The 19,114-nt window shown below is 30.6% G+C and overlaps 2 protein-coding genes across 2 annotated transcripts in view; both read right to left on the reverse strand.

The window, feature by feature from the left end:
• Window positions 1-19,114, reverse strand: part of LOC129910824 (prominin-like protein) — a 168,808-nt gene that overhangs the window by 140,651 nt on the left and 9,043 nt on the right. The window lies entirely within an intron of this gene.
• On the reverse strand, window positions 769-2,544 carry LOC129908437 (kelch-like protein 20). Its single transcript, XM_055984900.1, has one exon. It carries the CDS (start codon window positions 2,542-2,544, stop codon window positions 769-771), a length of 1,776 nt encoding a protein of 591 aa, XP_055840875.1.

Below are 19,114 nucleotides of genomic sequence, written 5' to 3' on the forward strand. Positions count from 1 at the left end.
TTATTGTTAATTTTTTTAACAGTTAGGTAATGAAATCAAAAAAAAAATATATTTATTCAACAAAGTCCAATGTTTCACAGGTTAGTTTTCCCCTAGCAGTCCTATTCCACGAAAGCATTTCATTTTAAATTTTTAATAGTCTATTTAGCTCTGTATGTACCTATTTGGTTTCATTAAGTGGTTTTCAACTTAGAACCATTTTAAGCACCCTTACAAACTTTATGTAAGCCCACTTTACCCTCATTATTTCTTAATAGCGTGTTAAAGCTTCGAGTTGCAATTGCTAGATACATAGATGACACATTTTTGATGCCAAATAAACCCATTTTTATTAACATTTCTTATTACCATTATTTTATTGTTTTAGGTTTCAAAATATAGGATTGAACAAAATTCATTTTTTTTACATCCGTCGTCCATTCTACAAATTCCTGGGTCTCGATTCATTTTTTACCTCAAAAAAAATACATGTTATCGGTTGAGTTTTATTATTATTTTATTATTAAATTTGTAATTTTGAATATTTCTTTAGCAAATGATGGAAAAACGAAATACATACGCTAAATAAAAAGTGAAAGTTAAGAAAAAAAAAAAAAAATTATTTGTGCAGTTGTATCAACTAACAAAAATCAATTAATGGAGCCCATGAAAAAATTCAAACTGTAAACAAAACAATTTCGGCCAAGAATTTTTATCAGAACTTACATATGTATATTTAAACTTGATAACATAAAAAAATAATACTTGTATGTGTTTTATTAGGTATATTTAAAATAAGAATAAGTATTTAAACGAACAAATATAATCATAATTCCCGGAAGTATTTAAATTATTGAATTCATTAGTTTTAAGATTGTACTCAACAATGGAACCATTGTCTTTTAAGAACATGATATTATTTCCAATAGCTGTGGCCATTTTAAAAAGGCAACTACTATTAGGTAATTTTGCCACTTCGGACCAAGAATTCTTAGACAAATCGAAACGTTTAACAGTAGTTCTCTTAAATTGCATATAAGAATTGTGCAATGGTACAGCATATGTCGGACCAATGATGATAGCGTACAAAAAATTATCAACACCAACCAAACGAAAATCTTGCACATCATCATCAACTGGTTGTTCCATTGACGTCCATTTATCGGTAGATATATCATAAAATTGCAAGTAGCCATACCGAAAATCGAAAATATACAATATCCCATTATGGCCAGTTAACCTGTTTTTTATATTCGGTTTGTACAGTGGTTGAAGGACTTTCCATTTTTGTGTCGAAATATTGAAAATTTCCACCGTATCAACAAAATTTGTTTCATTGGATTTTTGAAAACCACCGAAGACACATAAATGTCCATTTACATTAGCCAACTGGCTGCCACATCTGGCATCTCGCATTGAAGGCAAATCAGTCCACTGAAAAGTTTTCGTATCAAAGCGACTGACCCTTTTTGTTGATTCATTATCAATTAAGCCCCCAACAACATATATTTTTTCATCAATCACAATTATAGAATAGTGGGTCATCATTTTTGGAAAAGGAGCTGACCGTCTTTTTTCGACTGGCCAGTTCTTAGAATCTTCATTATAAATTCGAATTTCAATTTCCATTTCACTGTTTAGGTTAACTGCTCCAATTTTATCAGTTGGCTTAAGAGTCTCAGTCTTTTCATTTGAATTAAATTCATTTTTCATCTCAGAAGTTACGGCAGTTAAGGCTGAAGTAAATTTCTGCTCTTCAATTGTTCTAGACTTCGGTAACATATGATATCGCAACCAATCATGAATTAAATGACAGTTTTCGAGTGTTGTACTAACCGATTTTATATTTTCTATAATAAACTCGGCCGTCAGCAGATGATATCGAACCATTGAGAGTAATTCCAAAAGCAAATGTTGTCGCTTTTCTTTGTCATGCTCAATCCAAGCCAACAGGCTTAAAAACACTAACTCCTCCAAGTTGTTATAAACATTTTTGATGAATAGTAGATTCTTGAGTTCATTTTCATTAAGAAGTAAAAATTCTCTTTCCTTGGTTATTTTTTCCAAGTTAGTGTAGAAAAATTTCAAAAACTTATCACCAAGTCCAGATATTCCAAGTTCCTTACTCAATTTTAACCAACGCAAGCAGTTTTTAGAATTGAGATTTTTTTCAAGAAAATCACAACATCCATTGATTAGATTTGTCATCTTTAAAAACACTGCACTTTTCAAAATTGACTCAATATTTTCAATACTCAATTCAATCGAACCGGAATACATAAAGTCAATAATTAGTTTAAGTGATGAACCTTCGATTTCTTTCATTTCTATCGTTTTCGAAGTTGTTAAACTATGACGAAATATTTCCAAGAAGTACCCACTTGAAGCTGTTAGAACAATTTTGTGAGCTTTAATTTTGATGGAATCATTGTTAGTTTTGAGATCAACATCGAAGAATTCTTCTTTTTTATAGAATTTGAGTACTTTTTCAGAAATATTTGTGGCATGGTGATCATCTTTGAAAATTAATTTTTCGTTGGTTGATGGTGTTGGTGGAGTTGACATCGTAAAACTAAAAACAGAAAATTGTTATTTAATTAATTTAAACTAACCACAAACTTGAAAGATATGCAAGTTTAATTCAAGAAAACTCGGTCGATATGGCACTAGTCTTTTTTTTTTCGAAGAAAATTGAATTTTAATAGTCTACGCTGACAAAAATAACAAAGGACTATGCGGTCTGGAATTTGAATTGAGTTTAAATTACAATTTTGTAGCTACATTAACAGAAACATTTTCAATATTAAGTACCTGCCTTGTACTAATTACTTAGATTTACTTATGGAAGTTCATAAATAGGTAATTAAGTGGATAAGCAATCATATGAAAGTCTCCGTTAATGACATGAAGGATATCGCTTGCAAAAGGAGGTCATACAAATGTTGTTTTTTTTTTTTTGAAAGATCGACATCTTCGTCGGATATGTTCGGATCTATGCCCGTCAAGTTAGCCTTATGATTTTCGAATTTCAAAAATCTAATGAAAATGATGCAATTAATTGTCGTTAATTTCTCGTAAATTTGTCATGAAAGAATAAGTTTTGAAATACACTGCCGTGCTAAGCAAAAAGGGCGCATATCCATTTATGTAGTTAGTTTTGAGATAAATTCATTTTTACTGTTTTTGGATTTCGCACCCTTAAATTAAATATTTTTCAAAATTTAAATAAATGATATATTCTTTTAAAAAAGTGTATTATTTTATGGCATTTATGATTTTATGATATTTTGAAATTATGACCGATTTTTTCTGCTGTCGCGAAATTTAATTAATAAAATTGAATTCTGATTAATGCAGCAGAACTCAATTGCGTTTCAGAATATTTATAACTTTTATTCGAGAAGTAAATTATGTATTTCAAATTGTTTAAGGAAAGAACTTGTCACTTCACCATCAATACTTGGCGTAAACTCATTTGCCTGGCACTTTTGCCAACAACATAGTGACAAAGTTTTAATTTGTATATTTTTTCTATCAAACAGAAATATTGTCACAACAAATTAATCGGGAAATTCGTGGCAAATTTTTTAAAAAAATCCCTGACAATTCATTGTCATTACAATTTTTGTAAGATCCCAAATCTTGACAACTGTCTCAGATTTCCCGAAATTTCTACAAAATTGTCAATAATTTTATGACCCAGATTTAAGACAATTGCCTTTCTTTTTGAAAATTGTTGGAGTCACTTTTTTTTATAATATTTTGTATGTAGAAAATTTCAAAAATATTTCAAAAACGAATACGCCGTTCTCAAGAAATTATTAGTTTACATATTAAAACAAAATTTGATCCTTTTTGAACAATCTGATTTTTCAAACAAAATTTTGAAACTAAAAAAAAATCAATTAAAAAGTTCAGATGACCTCAACTCCAAATGCTTTTCCCCAGGCATGACAGTGAGCTAATCAGTTATACATATATTGTCTTAAAATAGAAGTAATTTTTAATTATTTTTTTTTTCCCTTTGTCTAAAAAAAAAGTCCGAAATTAATATTTTTGAAAATTCTTCTTAGTTTTTAAATTAAAGTTACTGGCGCAAAATTTAAAACGATTTAGTAAAATGCTAAAGCCATTTTAGTAAATTACTTAGCTCATACAGTTAATTATTGTAGTGTCTCCTTCCTTCCTTCTAAATGTGCATTGCAAAGTGGTAACCAACCCACTTATTTCCTCAAAATCTAAATACTTGTGTCTTATGAGGAAAGTTTCGTTCTCAAGATACTTTCTGTACAATTTATATACAATTCTTCAGGCAGTATGATTTGACTTAATTTAACTTCGATTTAACCTTTGACTAAAGCTTTGAACACTTCAATGAGGTATACTGTACAGCATTTTAAAAGACTTTGTTTTTATTTTGTTGTTATCTGAATAGTGAGCTGGTTTACCAACATTTATTCTTCACCTTTTGGTAAAAGCATGAAATTTTACTTTGTTGACTGTGATTTAATTTGCAGGTAGTTTTGGGTTACACGTCATTTGGCATAATAATTTTTAGAGCATTTAAAACAAAAACTTTATTCGATCAATCTATTCGAAAACCTTCTTAATCCGGGTTCAAATATTTATGATTCTCAAAAAAAAAAACAAAAAAATAATTTGTTTCTATTAAATGAAATTCAAAACATTAAAATGCAATCTATAATAAATTTATTGACCAGTCCTCTTTTCGAAGAATAACAAACTCATCTAGAATAACAAAATATGTCAAACAAAGGCCAACATTGTGTAAGCTAATCCGACTTCTACCATCGGAACGTTTTTCCACATCATTTTGTATAAAAATGTGTATGCACATTACTTTCATTGAGTTTTTTTTTCTTGTTCTTCTTTAAACTCATCATCATAATAAAAAAAAGTCGTTTTAATCAGATCAAATAGGGTGGTGGCAAAGGCAGTAAGAGTATACTGTATACCCTATTCGATTTACTCATCAACATCAGACCCAGCTAATTCAACCTCCACGCAACAACGTGTCTTCTCTGTTCTTTGGGTTGACAAACATATACGAGGAGTGTAGATACGATATGAATATGATATACTCGTATATCATCAAGTTGCTATTAGATTTTATTAATATCAATTGAAGCCATCAACAGTGTATAGAGTATATCCAAGTCACTTGACATGTTCAGGGTATTCCAAGTATGTTCTTTCACTTCTTTCTTCTTCCCATATTCATTTTTTGATGTATATTCATTTATATGAAAGGTTTTTATAAATCCCAGTCATTGACCACACCTTGTTCTATATATTTATTCTATACCTACAATACGAAACAATTGAGAGAATAACAACAACAACAAAAAAGAAAAGATTTTTAAATCGCATTTCAGACTATATACGAAACAACCTTGTACAGGTCTTGTCCTCGACCGCAACTTGATGGTTTTAAGCCACAATTGCATTTTGCATAGGCATACGAATATAAGCTCATCATAGAATGTATATGGTTTCGTTTTGTTTCTTTTGTTGTAGAGGTATTTTCATCACATCACGCACTTAGTGTGAACAAATACACAAACGTACACCCTTAAACCTGTGCATTCATTCGAACCAGCAAACAAGAACTATGTACAAAATTTAATCCTCTAATTAAAAGTGTAACTGGTGCGTTCCATTGATAGCTTTTGGTAGAATTTGGGGAATATACAGAACATGCTTACTCTTGGGAGGATGAATTAGTATCTATTTGCGCTTGAATTTGGATTAATGTTATCAAATTCAAGCAACTTGTTTCGCAGGAGATTTTGAAATTTTATTATATTGCTGAGCATGGATTTTTCTAGTACTAACTTTTTTGGTTGAGAATTGGAAATAGTGTGAGAAGTATAGTAATGAATTAATAAGTTGAATTATTCTTGCGAATAGTGAATTAAAGCTCCGTGAAGCCAGAACTGCGACTTTGAACAAAACTGTAAAATAATAATATTTTGAATAAGAAACTATTAAAAAGAAATATTCTTTCCAATATCCATTTTACCAAATTCAACCTCAAATTTCTTGTCCAGGTGTTCAATTCCCGATCTGTGAAACTGTGAAGTGATAAAAATTTATCATTTCAGTTTTCATATGAAAAATTTTTAAAGTTTGTTTTAATTTTTTTATTACATTTTTGAAGTTTATTTTAATTTACAAAATGTTTTTTTTTTTAGAAACGGACATGTTGTTTTTGTACTATTCTAAACATACAATCAAAGAAACGAACCAACAGCTAACATCTCCAAACTATAAAATTGAACTGAAAAACCAATTACCAATTACAATGGCACTCTTCTCCTGCAAAAAAAAAAAAATATTGGGAATAAATGGGGACTTCCCCCAAAAATGACACTTGCTGTACATAAGTCGTCGGCGTATAGCAAAATTGTTCTAAATCCAAACAAACTTTATAAAAAACATAACTTGAATGGCAAACGAGCAGAAAATTTTCGTTTTAAACCAATTTGAAACTTAAAAATCGTGCCCTGTAAAATTAGCTTTTTGTGACTTAGAACAATTTTGCTTTACGGCGACGAAGTGTGCATTCTCACTTACAGTGTGACCGTTTTGGTCTCTGAAGAAACTAATCGTTTTTTCATCGGATATCCGCAACTTTTCAGATAGCCAGGGCGCCTTCAAACTGTTAGCTTCCGTTTCCATAAACTTCGTAACTGCCCGCGACTGTCAATCATCTCTCATGAAGATGTCGAAACCAATAATGGGAACTATCGAATAGAAACTACCTATAGATAGTTGTAAAATATTCATTCATTCGATAGTTTTAAATCATTCATTCATTTAGTTACTATTTTCATTCGAATAGTTTCTTCATTCCATAGTTTTTTATTCGATAGTTTTCTCATTCGAATAGTTTTCTTAAACGATAGTTTTAAATAGTTTTCTTAAACGATAGTTTTTTTCATGTAAATAGTTTTTTTATACGATAGTTTTTTCAATCGAATAGTTTTTTTTATACGATAGTTTTTTCATTCAAATAGATTTTTTATACGATAGTTTTTTTCATTCCAATAGTTTTCTTAAACCATAGTTTTTTCATTCGAATATTGTTTTTTATTTGATAATTTTTTCATTCGAATAGTTTTTTTATTCGATAGTTTATTTATTCGATATTTTATTCGATAGTTCTTATTCGAATACATACGGTAAATGAATGAACTATTCGATAATTCAAATCATTCAGTTACTAACTATCGATAGTTCAAACCATTCAATAGTTCCCATCACTAGTCGAAACAGTTAAACATTCACCTCTTTTAGGTTCTGGGCACAGAGTTATTCCAAACGACATAGTTTCTTCATTCTATAGTTTTTTATTCGATAGTTTTCTCATTCGAATAGTTTTCTTAAACCACAGTTTTTTTTCATGTAAATAGTTTTTTTATACGATAGTTTTTTTATTCAAATAGTTTTCTTAAACCATATTTGATAGTTTTTTCATTCGAATAGTTTTTTTATTCGATAGTGTACCTATTTATTCGATATTTTATTCGATAGTTTTTATTCGATAGTTTTGTTCGATAGTTTTTATTCGAATACATAAATGAATGAACTATTCGATAGTTCAAATCATTCAGTTACTAACTATCGATAGTTCAAATCATTCAATAGTTCCCATCACTAGTCGAAACAGTTTAACATTCACCTCTTTTAGGTTCTGGGGCACAGAGTTATTTCAAAAGACAAAGTCAATTTGGCCTAATCCAAGACGTTTAAAATATCTGTTGTCTCTGAGCAGATTTCATATTACCTAAGTAAGTTCTGCAGAAGTTATTTAAATGAAGAAGAAAAGAAGAAACAATCCAACGCTTTCTAAGCTCATGTCCTGTTCTTTCCATTAAAAGTAAATTATATTTTGACAAATACTTTGTAGACGATAAAAGTGATCTAATCAAAGCAGACATTTTCAACCTTCAATGCTTTATTGAAAACTCCAATTGGTTTAGCTAGTGAGGGAATTTCTTGCAATATCATGGTTTCACAACGGTACTAACTTTGTCAGTTGTTGTTTTTCTAAGAACAATTTCTACCTTACCTAACTTACTAAAGTTTATTATTAAAATGAGATAAACGCATTTTATGAACTGTCCTATTTAATTAACTATTTTATTTTTATAAATTATTAAAAGAATTCCGCTGTAAAAACATAATTTATTAAGATTATTCAAAATTCTTAAACTTATTATAAAAAGAACCACTCTACAAATATTCCTATATAATACCACTTCATAAAGAAGCTTTTAAACATTAACAGCCCCTTTGCCAGTTAGTAAACAAAAAAAACTAAATCGTAAATACTCTATAAAAATGTATGGCTCCCCCTCGGAGTTTAAATATAAACTTCCCCCTGGTTCAATGAACTCGATATCTATTTCAGCTAACACCAAGCGTTCTACTAAATACATATCCTACAGCCGAATATACATATATTTTGCCATCCACCATATCAAGGTACTTAACCCACTTTTTGGTTTTACGTCGCTTCAGTCAGACAGTCAGAAAACACATTATTTAAAAAGTTCTATTACAAACAGGTGCCCATTGAATTGGTGGTGGAGACCCAACCAAAACAACAACAACAACAAAAATGCTCCCCACCCGCATTTTAGCTTTTTCGATAAATTGGCCCAAATTCAATGAAACCAACACGCGATTAAATCCCAATCGGAAAATCGTGTGCCTAGCAGGGTGCAGGGTGTAAGTTATGTGATGTTATGTTGGTATAGTTTCATGCTAGTGATATGGATATGGAGCCCTGCTATTGTTAATGGTGAAGCCTTTTAAGTTCACTAAAAAGATTGCTTATCCGAGAACAAGCATTCTTATCGCAATTTCCACTACGAAAACCAAAAAAAAACAACCAAATCATTGATGTTGTACATACAAGCATAATATTTATCTGTCACTGTTTAGGGATAAACCATATCCCCCATTCCTTCTAGCAGCCCATAACCATGTGCCAATTCCGGATATCCTATAAAGTGGAGTGGTTATTTAAAGCTTTGTTCATCGGAAGGTATGTATAACAGTTTGCACCACTAAATATTTGCAAACTTAGGAAATTGCTATACTGCCACCATACAAGCCACAAAACTTTGGCCACTCACAAACTCACTTTGTTGTAAACAAGTCAGTCAGACATAATGTAAACAATATGCGTTCCATATTGAAATTGATGATGAGACCTAAAACAGTGAGGTGAGGTGAGATAAGATGAAGTGGGACACGAGTTATTAAAGTTTGCTGCTACTTACTACTGTGGTGCTGGTGTTTGTCTCAACTGAATCAACAAAAAACAACAACCACACAAAGAAAAGTAATGCTGTTTTATTTTTATTTAAATTTATATTTTGTTTATAAAACGTGGATTTGAAAACACGAGCAAAAAAAAGAACATAATTGAAGTGTTCCAGTGATGGAAATAAACATTTCATAGCCAGGCGGTTATGACACTATGGCAATAAAGCCACACGAGTTCTTAAGAAATTTATTCTTGTTGGAATTTCTCAGAGCAACAGGTAAAGTATCTGCTTAGCTCATTTGGAAGTATGAATAAGTTATTGGAGATTATTTATTATGACAATGAAAGTCTTTGTTTGGATTTTTATTTCTGGGTCACAGCAAGAGAAGCAGTTGTTTTGTATGGAAATAGTTTCAAGAACTTTTTGTTCTTGGGGTTTCATGGAGTAAGTCTTGACTTGGTAAAAAATTTTACCATTTATTGTTGCTTCTCAATACCTTACAACGAAGTTGTGTTCAAAATATGGTTGTTTTAAGAAGTAATAAATTAACCTTGGATTTATTGAATGATCCTTCAAATTTATAAATCTTGCTGGTGTAAAAACTACCTGTCGAAGAAGTTATATTTATAGTTATGATCAACTATAAGACTAGCAAAAAATTTGGGATCTACAACTGCGATGTCCGATCTTTATTACACGTAGAGTCAAACAATCGTTAGTAATATAGATAAGTGCATGTAAATTGAATTTCCAAACCATTTAGGAAGTAAGATTAAATGGAAAAAGATTAAGAGATGTGAAAACCGGCGATATCAACTTTGGAAATTGCAACAATAAGCAAAAATACTATGGAATCTGTCTTCAGTTTTGAAAATTTCTGTATTAGCTTGTGCAGTGTGCAATGTAGATCCAGTGAGTAGTAATTGAGAACAAAACCCACAACCTAATGTCACTCTCTTGACTTTCTCTTGATTAAAAGTGTTCAGCTAAACTTAGTAACTTATAAGGCCTGAATCGATGATTTCGAATTTTGATTAATGGAAGATCAGCCCTTCTAATATACAGCTCATATGTTAAAGAGTGTTGTGATTGTGAGGGTCGTCTTTTTTAAAGGGTCTTTTGACACGGGAAGTGGAATCCTGTCCATAGGTCTAGCGTGGATATTCTTCCTTACCAACAGGTGGAGTCTTGCACCATTCTAAAATTCGTTTAGCTCTTTAATAGCCAGCTTATAAAAATTGCACTCCACTAGCGATAAGCTTTACTTGACCTAAATGACAGCCGCTATTCTTAATGTCTGGTCTGGATGGTTCTAAATTGACCTAAGAGATGTTTAGGTGGTTTGAACTCAACAAATCACGCAATAGCTTATCATAGGGCAAGTTATCATTGACAGGCTACCAAAGGACAGTTTATCATAGGGAACATTTCATTAAAAGAAACAACTTTTAAGAAAAATAAACATTATGTTGATCAACATTGTTTTTTTAGTTGTTGACCAGCATGCTACTCTCATTTTTGAATACAACTGCCATTGTCATCAAGCTGGAACATTTGCAACATTTTTTTATCTTACCGCCTTCAAGTCGGGTCAAAAATGTAGAGCAGTGCTATTGAGCAACACGTCAACATTCAACATAATGTCGCAAATCAACATAATGTGGACGCAGCTGCGTCAAAAGCTTTCAAATCAATTAAACTAAAAAAAAAATGTGTTCCAATCAAAACTACTATGACCTGTCTTATGATCAGATGCCCACGATAATGAGTTATCATTTATGATGATATCGTCGCCACAAAACCAAAACCACGAATCTGCATTTTTGGACGTATAGACTTTAATGCCCATTTAATTTGTTATCGATCCCTCTTTACATTGCGTGGATCCCAATCCTCCATCTGTTTCCTAGCAGCCTAAACTATCAACTAAAAATCCATTGTCGATTTTTTGCTGACCTTTAAAGCTGTGAAGCCGTTTTTCTCAAAACTACAATTATGGAGCTTCTTGCTTCGAATGCCTCTGGGGCTTGGCTTCTCGCTGTGATTTAAAGTCGCCATCGGTCTTAGTTCTACCATCCTGTCTCAAGTCACTTTGGTCCCTGATTGCTCAATAACTCAGGATGAATGAATTTTATCCCAAACCGTGAGATTAGAACTTCAATTTCTTGCTCGGAGATTAATTCCTTACTACACTTCTAAATTTACACAAACAACCCGATTTTACCCCACCAGTCACAACTTGTGAGAGACACAAAAATTCTCAAAGTTGTGATCTCATATAAAGCAGGTCACAATTCACAACAACAAAGAATTAATGCTTTTTGTGACTCTTACAAGATGTGAGTGTGGGGGAAGCATCGGTGTATAAATCTGACTATGATATTTCATTAACACGAAAATAATATAACAAAATTTAAAATACTTGACCCAAACCACATCCGTTTTTCCAGTAGCAGAAACCACAACATTCACCATGTCAAACTCCAGAATCCAGTTTTATTAAAAACCATAAACTATGTTGGCTTTAAAAACCAATATCCGTTAGCCTAAATTATATAGAAAAAATAATGTCCTCAAATCGACTTTTGCGTTAGCAGGAAGAAGAAGAAGAAGAGATGACCCCCATATTCAATTCAATTCAATTGTGTGTATTGTATATGTGAGTTAAAATGCGACTTTTCTCCATTCCCTTGTCCCAGATTCTCATGGTCATGTCACCAATTCGGGGAAAGAACATATAGCAGCTTATTTTCACATACATGTCGGTAGCTATACAAAATCTTACGTCTTATACCAATAAGTTCCTTGTTGTTTGTGGTCTCAATACTGCAGTTGCTTGTGCTACTTTTTCCCGTTTCGAAACCAGTTTTTAGTCTTCTTCCACATTATTATAAAATAATAATCTTTATATGTGTATGTTCTACTGCTGCTGCTGCAGTCTTCCACTTCACAAAATCCCTGACAAGTTGAATGGCACTTGGAAAGAAACCAGGCATCAGCGTTAAAGAAGCAGCAGCAGCAGCAGAAGAACGGCAGACGTATACGACACATACGCCAAGACCACGACAAAGACTCAACTTTACATACATTTATGCATGAGTCACATTAGAATCCACTTTAAAATTGAATTCTTGTATTTACTCTCTCGAGATTCGAGAGAAGAACCATCTCAAATATATACTCGAAAACAGTTATTTCCTATTTCCTTTTTTGTATTTTTGCAATTACTTCTTGTTGGTTTTTTGTTTGTTTTATTCGTAAAAAAAGAGTGTGTTCCGTTTTCCTGGTTTTTATTGTATAACTGTACTTCGTTCATATAATATACAATGTCAATTATATATATTTCAGGGTCATATTAGAACTTTCATACTAGGAGGTATACTCTCTTTGGAAATCGGCTTAAAGGAGGAAGAGAGAAACAAAAATAAACAACAAAACGTAGAGAATATAAAGTCCTTTTGTTTTTGGGCTTTTGTTTGGATGCCAAATGAGTTGCTGTGTGTTACTGTTAATCGAACAAAGGATTCTGCCAAGGAGTAGTAAATAACGCAGAATAAATTTATATTCAAATACAAAAACAAGAACGGGAACAACGGGAATGCCTTGGTAACAACAAATAAAACATAAATTCCAAATATAATTAACTGAGAGCGAGCTATGCAGGAAACTTGCGGGCTTTGTGGTTTTTTATTGTTGTGTGTTGTATGTAGTTATCATATATTTGTGTTGCTTTGTATGGAGGCAAGAGGAATAGTATGTAGTTCTTGGGGAGTTTTTATATGCAAACACGCAGGGGTTATCAGTCGGGAACACCTCTTTTCTCTTTTAACTTTATGATACGAGGCTTGTGTGATAACTAGCAAACAAAGAAATGAAGCAGTAGCCAAACAAAAAAAAACGTTACAAGGCCAGTAGAAGTTATATGATAACTGAAACCTGAAAATTTATCATGAGTACATAATTTAAAACTGACAATTTTCAATACTTCCTAGGTTCTCTCTCGCAAAACAGAGTCTAAACTCTATTACACTGTGAAAGAGTTTTGCATTTGTCCATAGATTCTTTTAAAACATTCAACCATCATCAACTCATTTCTTGTTATAAATAGTAAAGGTAAAAAAGTACATAAAATCAACAAATAAAAACAAATTATTACACTTATGAAACTTTTTGGGCTTTTTGGAACCAATGATTTTACTGTCTCTTCGAAAAAAAACTGCCTTTCACCCTAATTTGTTTCTGAAAACTTTTTATTCTTGCTTTCTTTCCCATAAATGCAACGTTTTTACCAAAATTCATTTAGGTGTCCATTAAATTTTGTTTTCACTCAAAAAAAAAACACCCTTTTAACCATGATATTCTTATATTCTCGTTTCAAATCTCAAAAGTAACATAATTGCTGAATTTCAATAGGGTAGCACTATTATTATTTAGTTTTTCCAATATAGCAACATTTTCTCTACACCTAAAAAAAAAAACACCCTTTCACATGAACAAAATGTATAGACTTATTTTATTCGTAAATTCCATAGCAAAGACAACATTTTTAATCAATAGCGTACCATATTGATTTTATTGGACTTATGTATCTATCGCGGATTTTATAACTATCCAATTTTTGTCCCAGTTTTTGTGGTACTAATTCTGATTTTCATCATTTCTTAAAAAAAAAAAAAAACAACCTTTCACTCAAGATAAATTTGTAGACTCTTTAGATTTTTAGTTCTTATAACAAACGAAACATTTTCACCAAGTTTAAAAAATTTACAAAATTTATGTCAGCTGTTATGACCCCTTTCTCACACATAACTCAACCCACCAAAAAAACACACTTTCACCAAAATTATGTGTAAGAACTTTTTGAACCCTTTGTCCATAATTTATCTTAAAACTTTATGTCGAATTTAATGAGTGTATCATATTTTTCACATGGGTTTTGGTTATATTTTACCTTTTGTTAAAAAAACAAGCATCCCTTGTTTTTAATCTACAACAACTTTTTTAGAGAAATTGTATTGACTTTATTTTTGTGTTATTAGATTCAGCATAAAAAAAATACCTTAAAAACATGCGTTTTATTATATTCCACAAACAATTTTATTCACTAGGTATATTTTTGACCTTCATCCTCTCTCTTTTGTTATCGAAAAAACACCCTTCCACTCAATTTTTTGTGTAGACTTTTTTGATTCTTGGTTTTTATCCCAAAAGCAAAGTTTTTGCCAAGTTTCATGAGTGTAACTATTTTTTTTTTAAATGCCTATTTTACCTGTACTGATATCATAACTGAACAATGATGTCATAGAACCCTGGGGCCCAATTCCGCAAGAGTTAGTTTTCTGTGTGAGTTTTTCTGTGCCTTGTTCACAAGGCAATTTCAGTTTCATGAAACATTCTTATTACTTAATTCATAGTATTTCGCAGAACAATTGACTTCCATAGTGTTTAGGGTCTGAAACTTCGTTAAGTTTTTTTAGAACAAACGACATTGGTATTTAGCTTCGAATAAATACTGAAAACCAGATGCTTATGGCGTTTTCGATTGGCAGTCCGGAAGCGCCCGGAATCATTCTGAAAAAATTTTATTCACACAAAACTGTCAGTTTTGTACGAATAAAACGCTTTCAGAATGATTCCGGACGCTTCCGGACTGCCAATCGAAAACGCCATTAATAAAATAGCTCTCAATTCACGTCTTCGTTAATATAGAACTCTCACTTCATTACAAAAAAAAGTTGAAACATTCAATAAACGATATCTCTAACCCTCTCTGAATAAAACTTTGTAGAGAACTATAAGTTTTTTTTTTCAAATAAAAGTATATAATTACGAATAACAATTCAACTGACTTATAAGCCAAATGTATGCTTTGGAGTAACATCTGTGTGCTTACTTAGCACGTGCTGTTGTATTTCTTTTTCAGAACTTTGGTATTTGTTTCTCAAAGGTCAGCTAATTTTTTTTTTTGTGTTTCCTTTTGCAGTTGTACTTCTATAATAATACAACATACTTGTGACTGACTAATTGGTTGGTTGGTTTGAAAATGGAAGCGATAACTCAAACAACCAAAAGGTAGGTACGCATTCGTGAATTTAATGAATGTTTAGATCTACCGGATATTCTTGGCAATTTAATTGGGTATTTAAAAAAAAACAATGTTTGTTATTTGCCTGCAGTTTTTTTTTCTCTTTTGTTTACTTTTTGAGGAAAACATCGTTGTTTAATGATGCTTGAAGGTCTAATTACTGCAAAAAAACATGCAAACTCATATCTTCAAATCAATGTGTGTAGAATTTTATGTTTCAAAAATATTTTCAAGTGACAATAAGAACCTCGTTATGAATTAAAAATAGAATATTTAAAGAGATACGAGTATATAAGAAAAATATGGTCATTCTTAAATTTGTGATTTTCAAAATTGCTAGATAGTGGAGTAATTAAAGCTCAAAAATTGGCAATATTAGGGAACCCGGCCGAACAGCTTAGATTTTGATGATCTTTTTTTTCAAACGTCGGTAATTAAAAATACTTTAAAGTCTATAGATTAAAAATTGCCGGTGTTGCCGTTTTGATTTTTTAAATTTAATTGAAGATTTTTGTGAACAAAAACAAATTTTTTTCAAAAATTTTTCTTAAATTTCATAAATTGATTGATGTCAAAAGATTGTCTAGGAAATTCAAGGAAAAAAAATATATGGGAGTGAGGGACAATCTTCCATAGTTCAAGCGATAGATGCAATTTTCTTATTAATTGACTTCAAACACAAAAAAAAATATTTGAACACAACGGCAGCACCTACAATATTCAAATAAACATTTTTTAAAAGCTAGAAGCTTAGTCATATATGTAAAATTAAAATTAAGTTAATTGAATGAACGGCTTTTGAAAGAATGGTAATTGAACTTAGATTTTTGAAAAAAAAAAATTATTGAAAAAATTTTAACATGTCGTTTTTTAAACTTGGTCGTAATATAAAATGCATTTATTTTCAAATTTTTTTGGCCGCATTTATTATGATTTCAAATTATAAAAGGAAATGTCAATATGTATTACGGTTTATGAAAAAAATTAAAAAGTATTTCATTTTCGAAGAACTTTTTTTAATAAAAGTTTTGAAAAAAAATGTAACTTATTTTTTTTTTAAAGTTCAACATCTAAACATAAAATTATTTTTTATTCATTTAATAACCCTTACTGTTGAAAGTTAAAGAGCAAAAATTTAAAGTTCCTATTTACCACAGTCTTTGAGAAAATTAATTATTTCAATGCAAACATTCAGTTTTAATAAAAAAAAAACCCTTGAAATTGAAGTAATTTTTCATTTTTTTTTTCAAAAGTGTGATATATTTTACCTTTTTTGCTTCGAAATTGAACTGATAATATTTATGGCCAAAATTTTTTTTAAAATAAATTCATATTTTATTAGAAAAAGTTTGGAAAAAAGTCATTTTAAATTTTTCTAATAACATTTTTTTTTTTTAATTCTGAGTTTGAGGACCATTTTTTCAAAAAGTCTTGATTAAATTTAGTGGATTTAAATTTAAGAGATATGAATGAGCTTCTGGCTTTTTAAAAATGCATTTTAAAATATTGTAGGTGCTGCCGTTGTTTTCAAAATATTTTTTTTTGTGTTTGAGGTCAGAATGTTAGAAAATTGCATTTATCGCTTAAACGATGGAAGATTGTCCTTTGCTGCCTTTTATATATTTTCCTTAAATTACCTAGAGAATCTTTTGCTATCATTTGTTTTATGAAATTTAAGAAAAAAAATGGTTTAGCTAAAAAAAAAATTAATTTTAATTTTAAAAAACAATACGGCAACACCGGCAATTTTTAATCTATAGACTTTAAAGTATTTTTAATTACCTACGTTTGAAAAAAAAAATCGTTAAAATCAGAGCTGTTCGGCCGGGTTTCCTAATAATTTGCTTTAGTTACTCTACTAAGAGTTTTGAAAGTATTTTTATAGAATTGCTCGTTTGTCATAATATGTACATAGTTTGTTTAGATACGTTAGATTCTAAATTTGACCGTCATTCACATTTTGATGTATGAGCAGAGAGAAAAAATCTACATAACCACTACAAACGCTTTGAAGAAAACTTTATCCTCAATTGTGCAGTGCAGTCAAACCGTCATTTAATGCACAAAACACCTTCTGTGGGGTTTTTTAAAATGCTTAACACCACTCTTTTTGTCCAAATGATGTTTAAAAGCATTTTGTTCGGATTCTTTTGTTTTAAGCGAATATTTAGGCCTCAGTATGTCATACAACATAGAGTAAAAAAAATAATTCCTTGCCGTATTTTAAAATAAACTTAAATATCTACAATTAGTTAAAGTCGAACTCAAGATCATAAAAATAAGATAGATATACATATCACACTTTTGAATAAATCTTTTAATTCTCTACCTACTAACAAAAGTAAAATTGATGTGGTGTACCCTGTCTGAAACTCCTTTCTTTATTAAGAATTCCAATACATCTGTCGACGGGAAGGGTCTACAATGCCCCCTCAACCAATTGATAACAATATTCAATAAATATTAATTTTGTAAATGATTATCCAAAATCCATTAAATTCAAAAGTATGTTTTACAATAGCTTAGAACAATTAACGAAGTTTTTATGTATTATATAATGTATTATTCATGATAGTCTTTAACTAACTAATTGAATTAAATAAATAAACAATGCTTAAACTGAAAACCTGATAAATCCTAAAAGTAAAGTCTTGTACCAGAAACCGAAATATATATGTTGACAAAATACTTACATACAGTGAACATGAATCATGAAATTTCAAAATCTTATAACTCGAAAACATTTTGTGCTAAGAATAGGAGTACTTGAACATTTTGATAGGTATGGTTTAGTTTTAGTGTAATTTTAGAGCACAATAATAAAGAAAAGTAAATTCTCTTTTGAGGATTTGTTTTTTTTTTTTAGTATCTTATGCGCTTCCTTATTAAAAAGTTTAATACATTGCTTTCGGAAATTCCAGCAAATTCAAAAAGTCTATGGTTAACTACTAAATCCTTTAGTTGAGTCCGAAGGTCGTATATTTCAGTGGGTTGCCAAATTAATGGGGACAAACGAATTTTTTTTTTTTTTTTTTGGTTTCTTTGCTCAATTTTTTTCGTTTTTGCCAAAGTACCTGAAATTTTTTTGTCTTATTTAGTTATACTAATCAAGTAGATATGAATTAACATAAAAAAAAGGAAATAAATCATAATTTTGGTAAAAATAATAGGGGAAATAGGGCAGAAGCACAAAAAGACGTTTCCTATGGAATTCATGCCCGGAAAATTGCCAGACCGGTTCAATACTTATTTTTTCTTATCGAGGAATAACATAATATTTTGTACTTTATGGCAAGTACCCCATCTTGCATACAAAAAATTAAGTATTGGACTGGTCTGGCAATTTTCCGGGCATGAATTGCAGGGGAACATCTTTTTGTGCTTCTGTCCTATTCTCCCCTATTTTTTGAACCAAGATTATGATTTTTTTTACTTTTTTTAAGTCGTTTCATATCTACTTAATAAGTATAACTAAATGAGACAACAAAAAAATTTCAGGTACTTCGAAAAAAATGAAAAAAATTGAGCAAAGTAAACCAAAAAAAAAAAAAATTCGCTTGTCCGTATTAATTTGGCAACCCACTGTAAGTTTAAGCGGAAATTCTTTTTCTCTGTTTTTCTCCCTTTTTTCGCTAAATTAGCTGGGCAAAAGTGTGGAGAGAATTTTGTATGGAAGCTAAAATTTAGCTCGATCTGCATTTTCGATTTTCCGTAATAGGATCGGTCCCGACCATTCCGGTTAATCGAG

Source organism: Episyrphus balteatus, chromosome 2 (genome assembly GCF_945859705.1).
Source record: "Episyrphus balteatus chromosome 2, idEpiBalt1.1, whole genome shotgun sequence".
Classification (NCBI taxonomy): Eukaryota; Metazoa; Arthropoda; class Insecta; order Diptera; family Syrphidae; genus Episyrphus; species Episyrphus balteatus.

What these genes read in the sequence shown, in the direction of transcription:
- LOC129908437 (XM_055984900.1), bottom strand. Translation starts at nt 2,544, where the DNA reads ATGTCAACTCCACCAACACCATCAACCAACGAAAAATTAATTTTCAAA.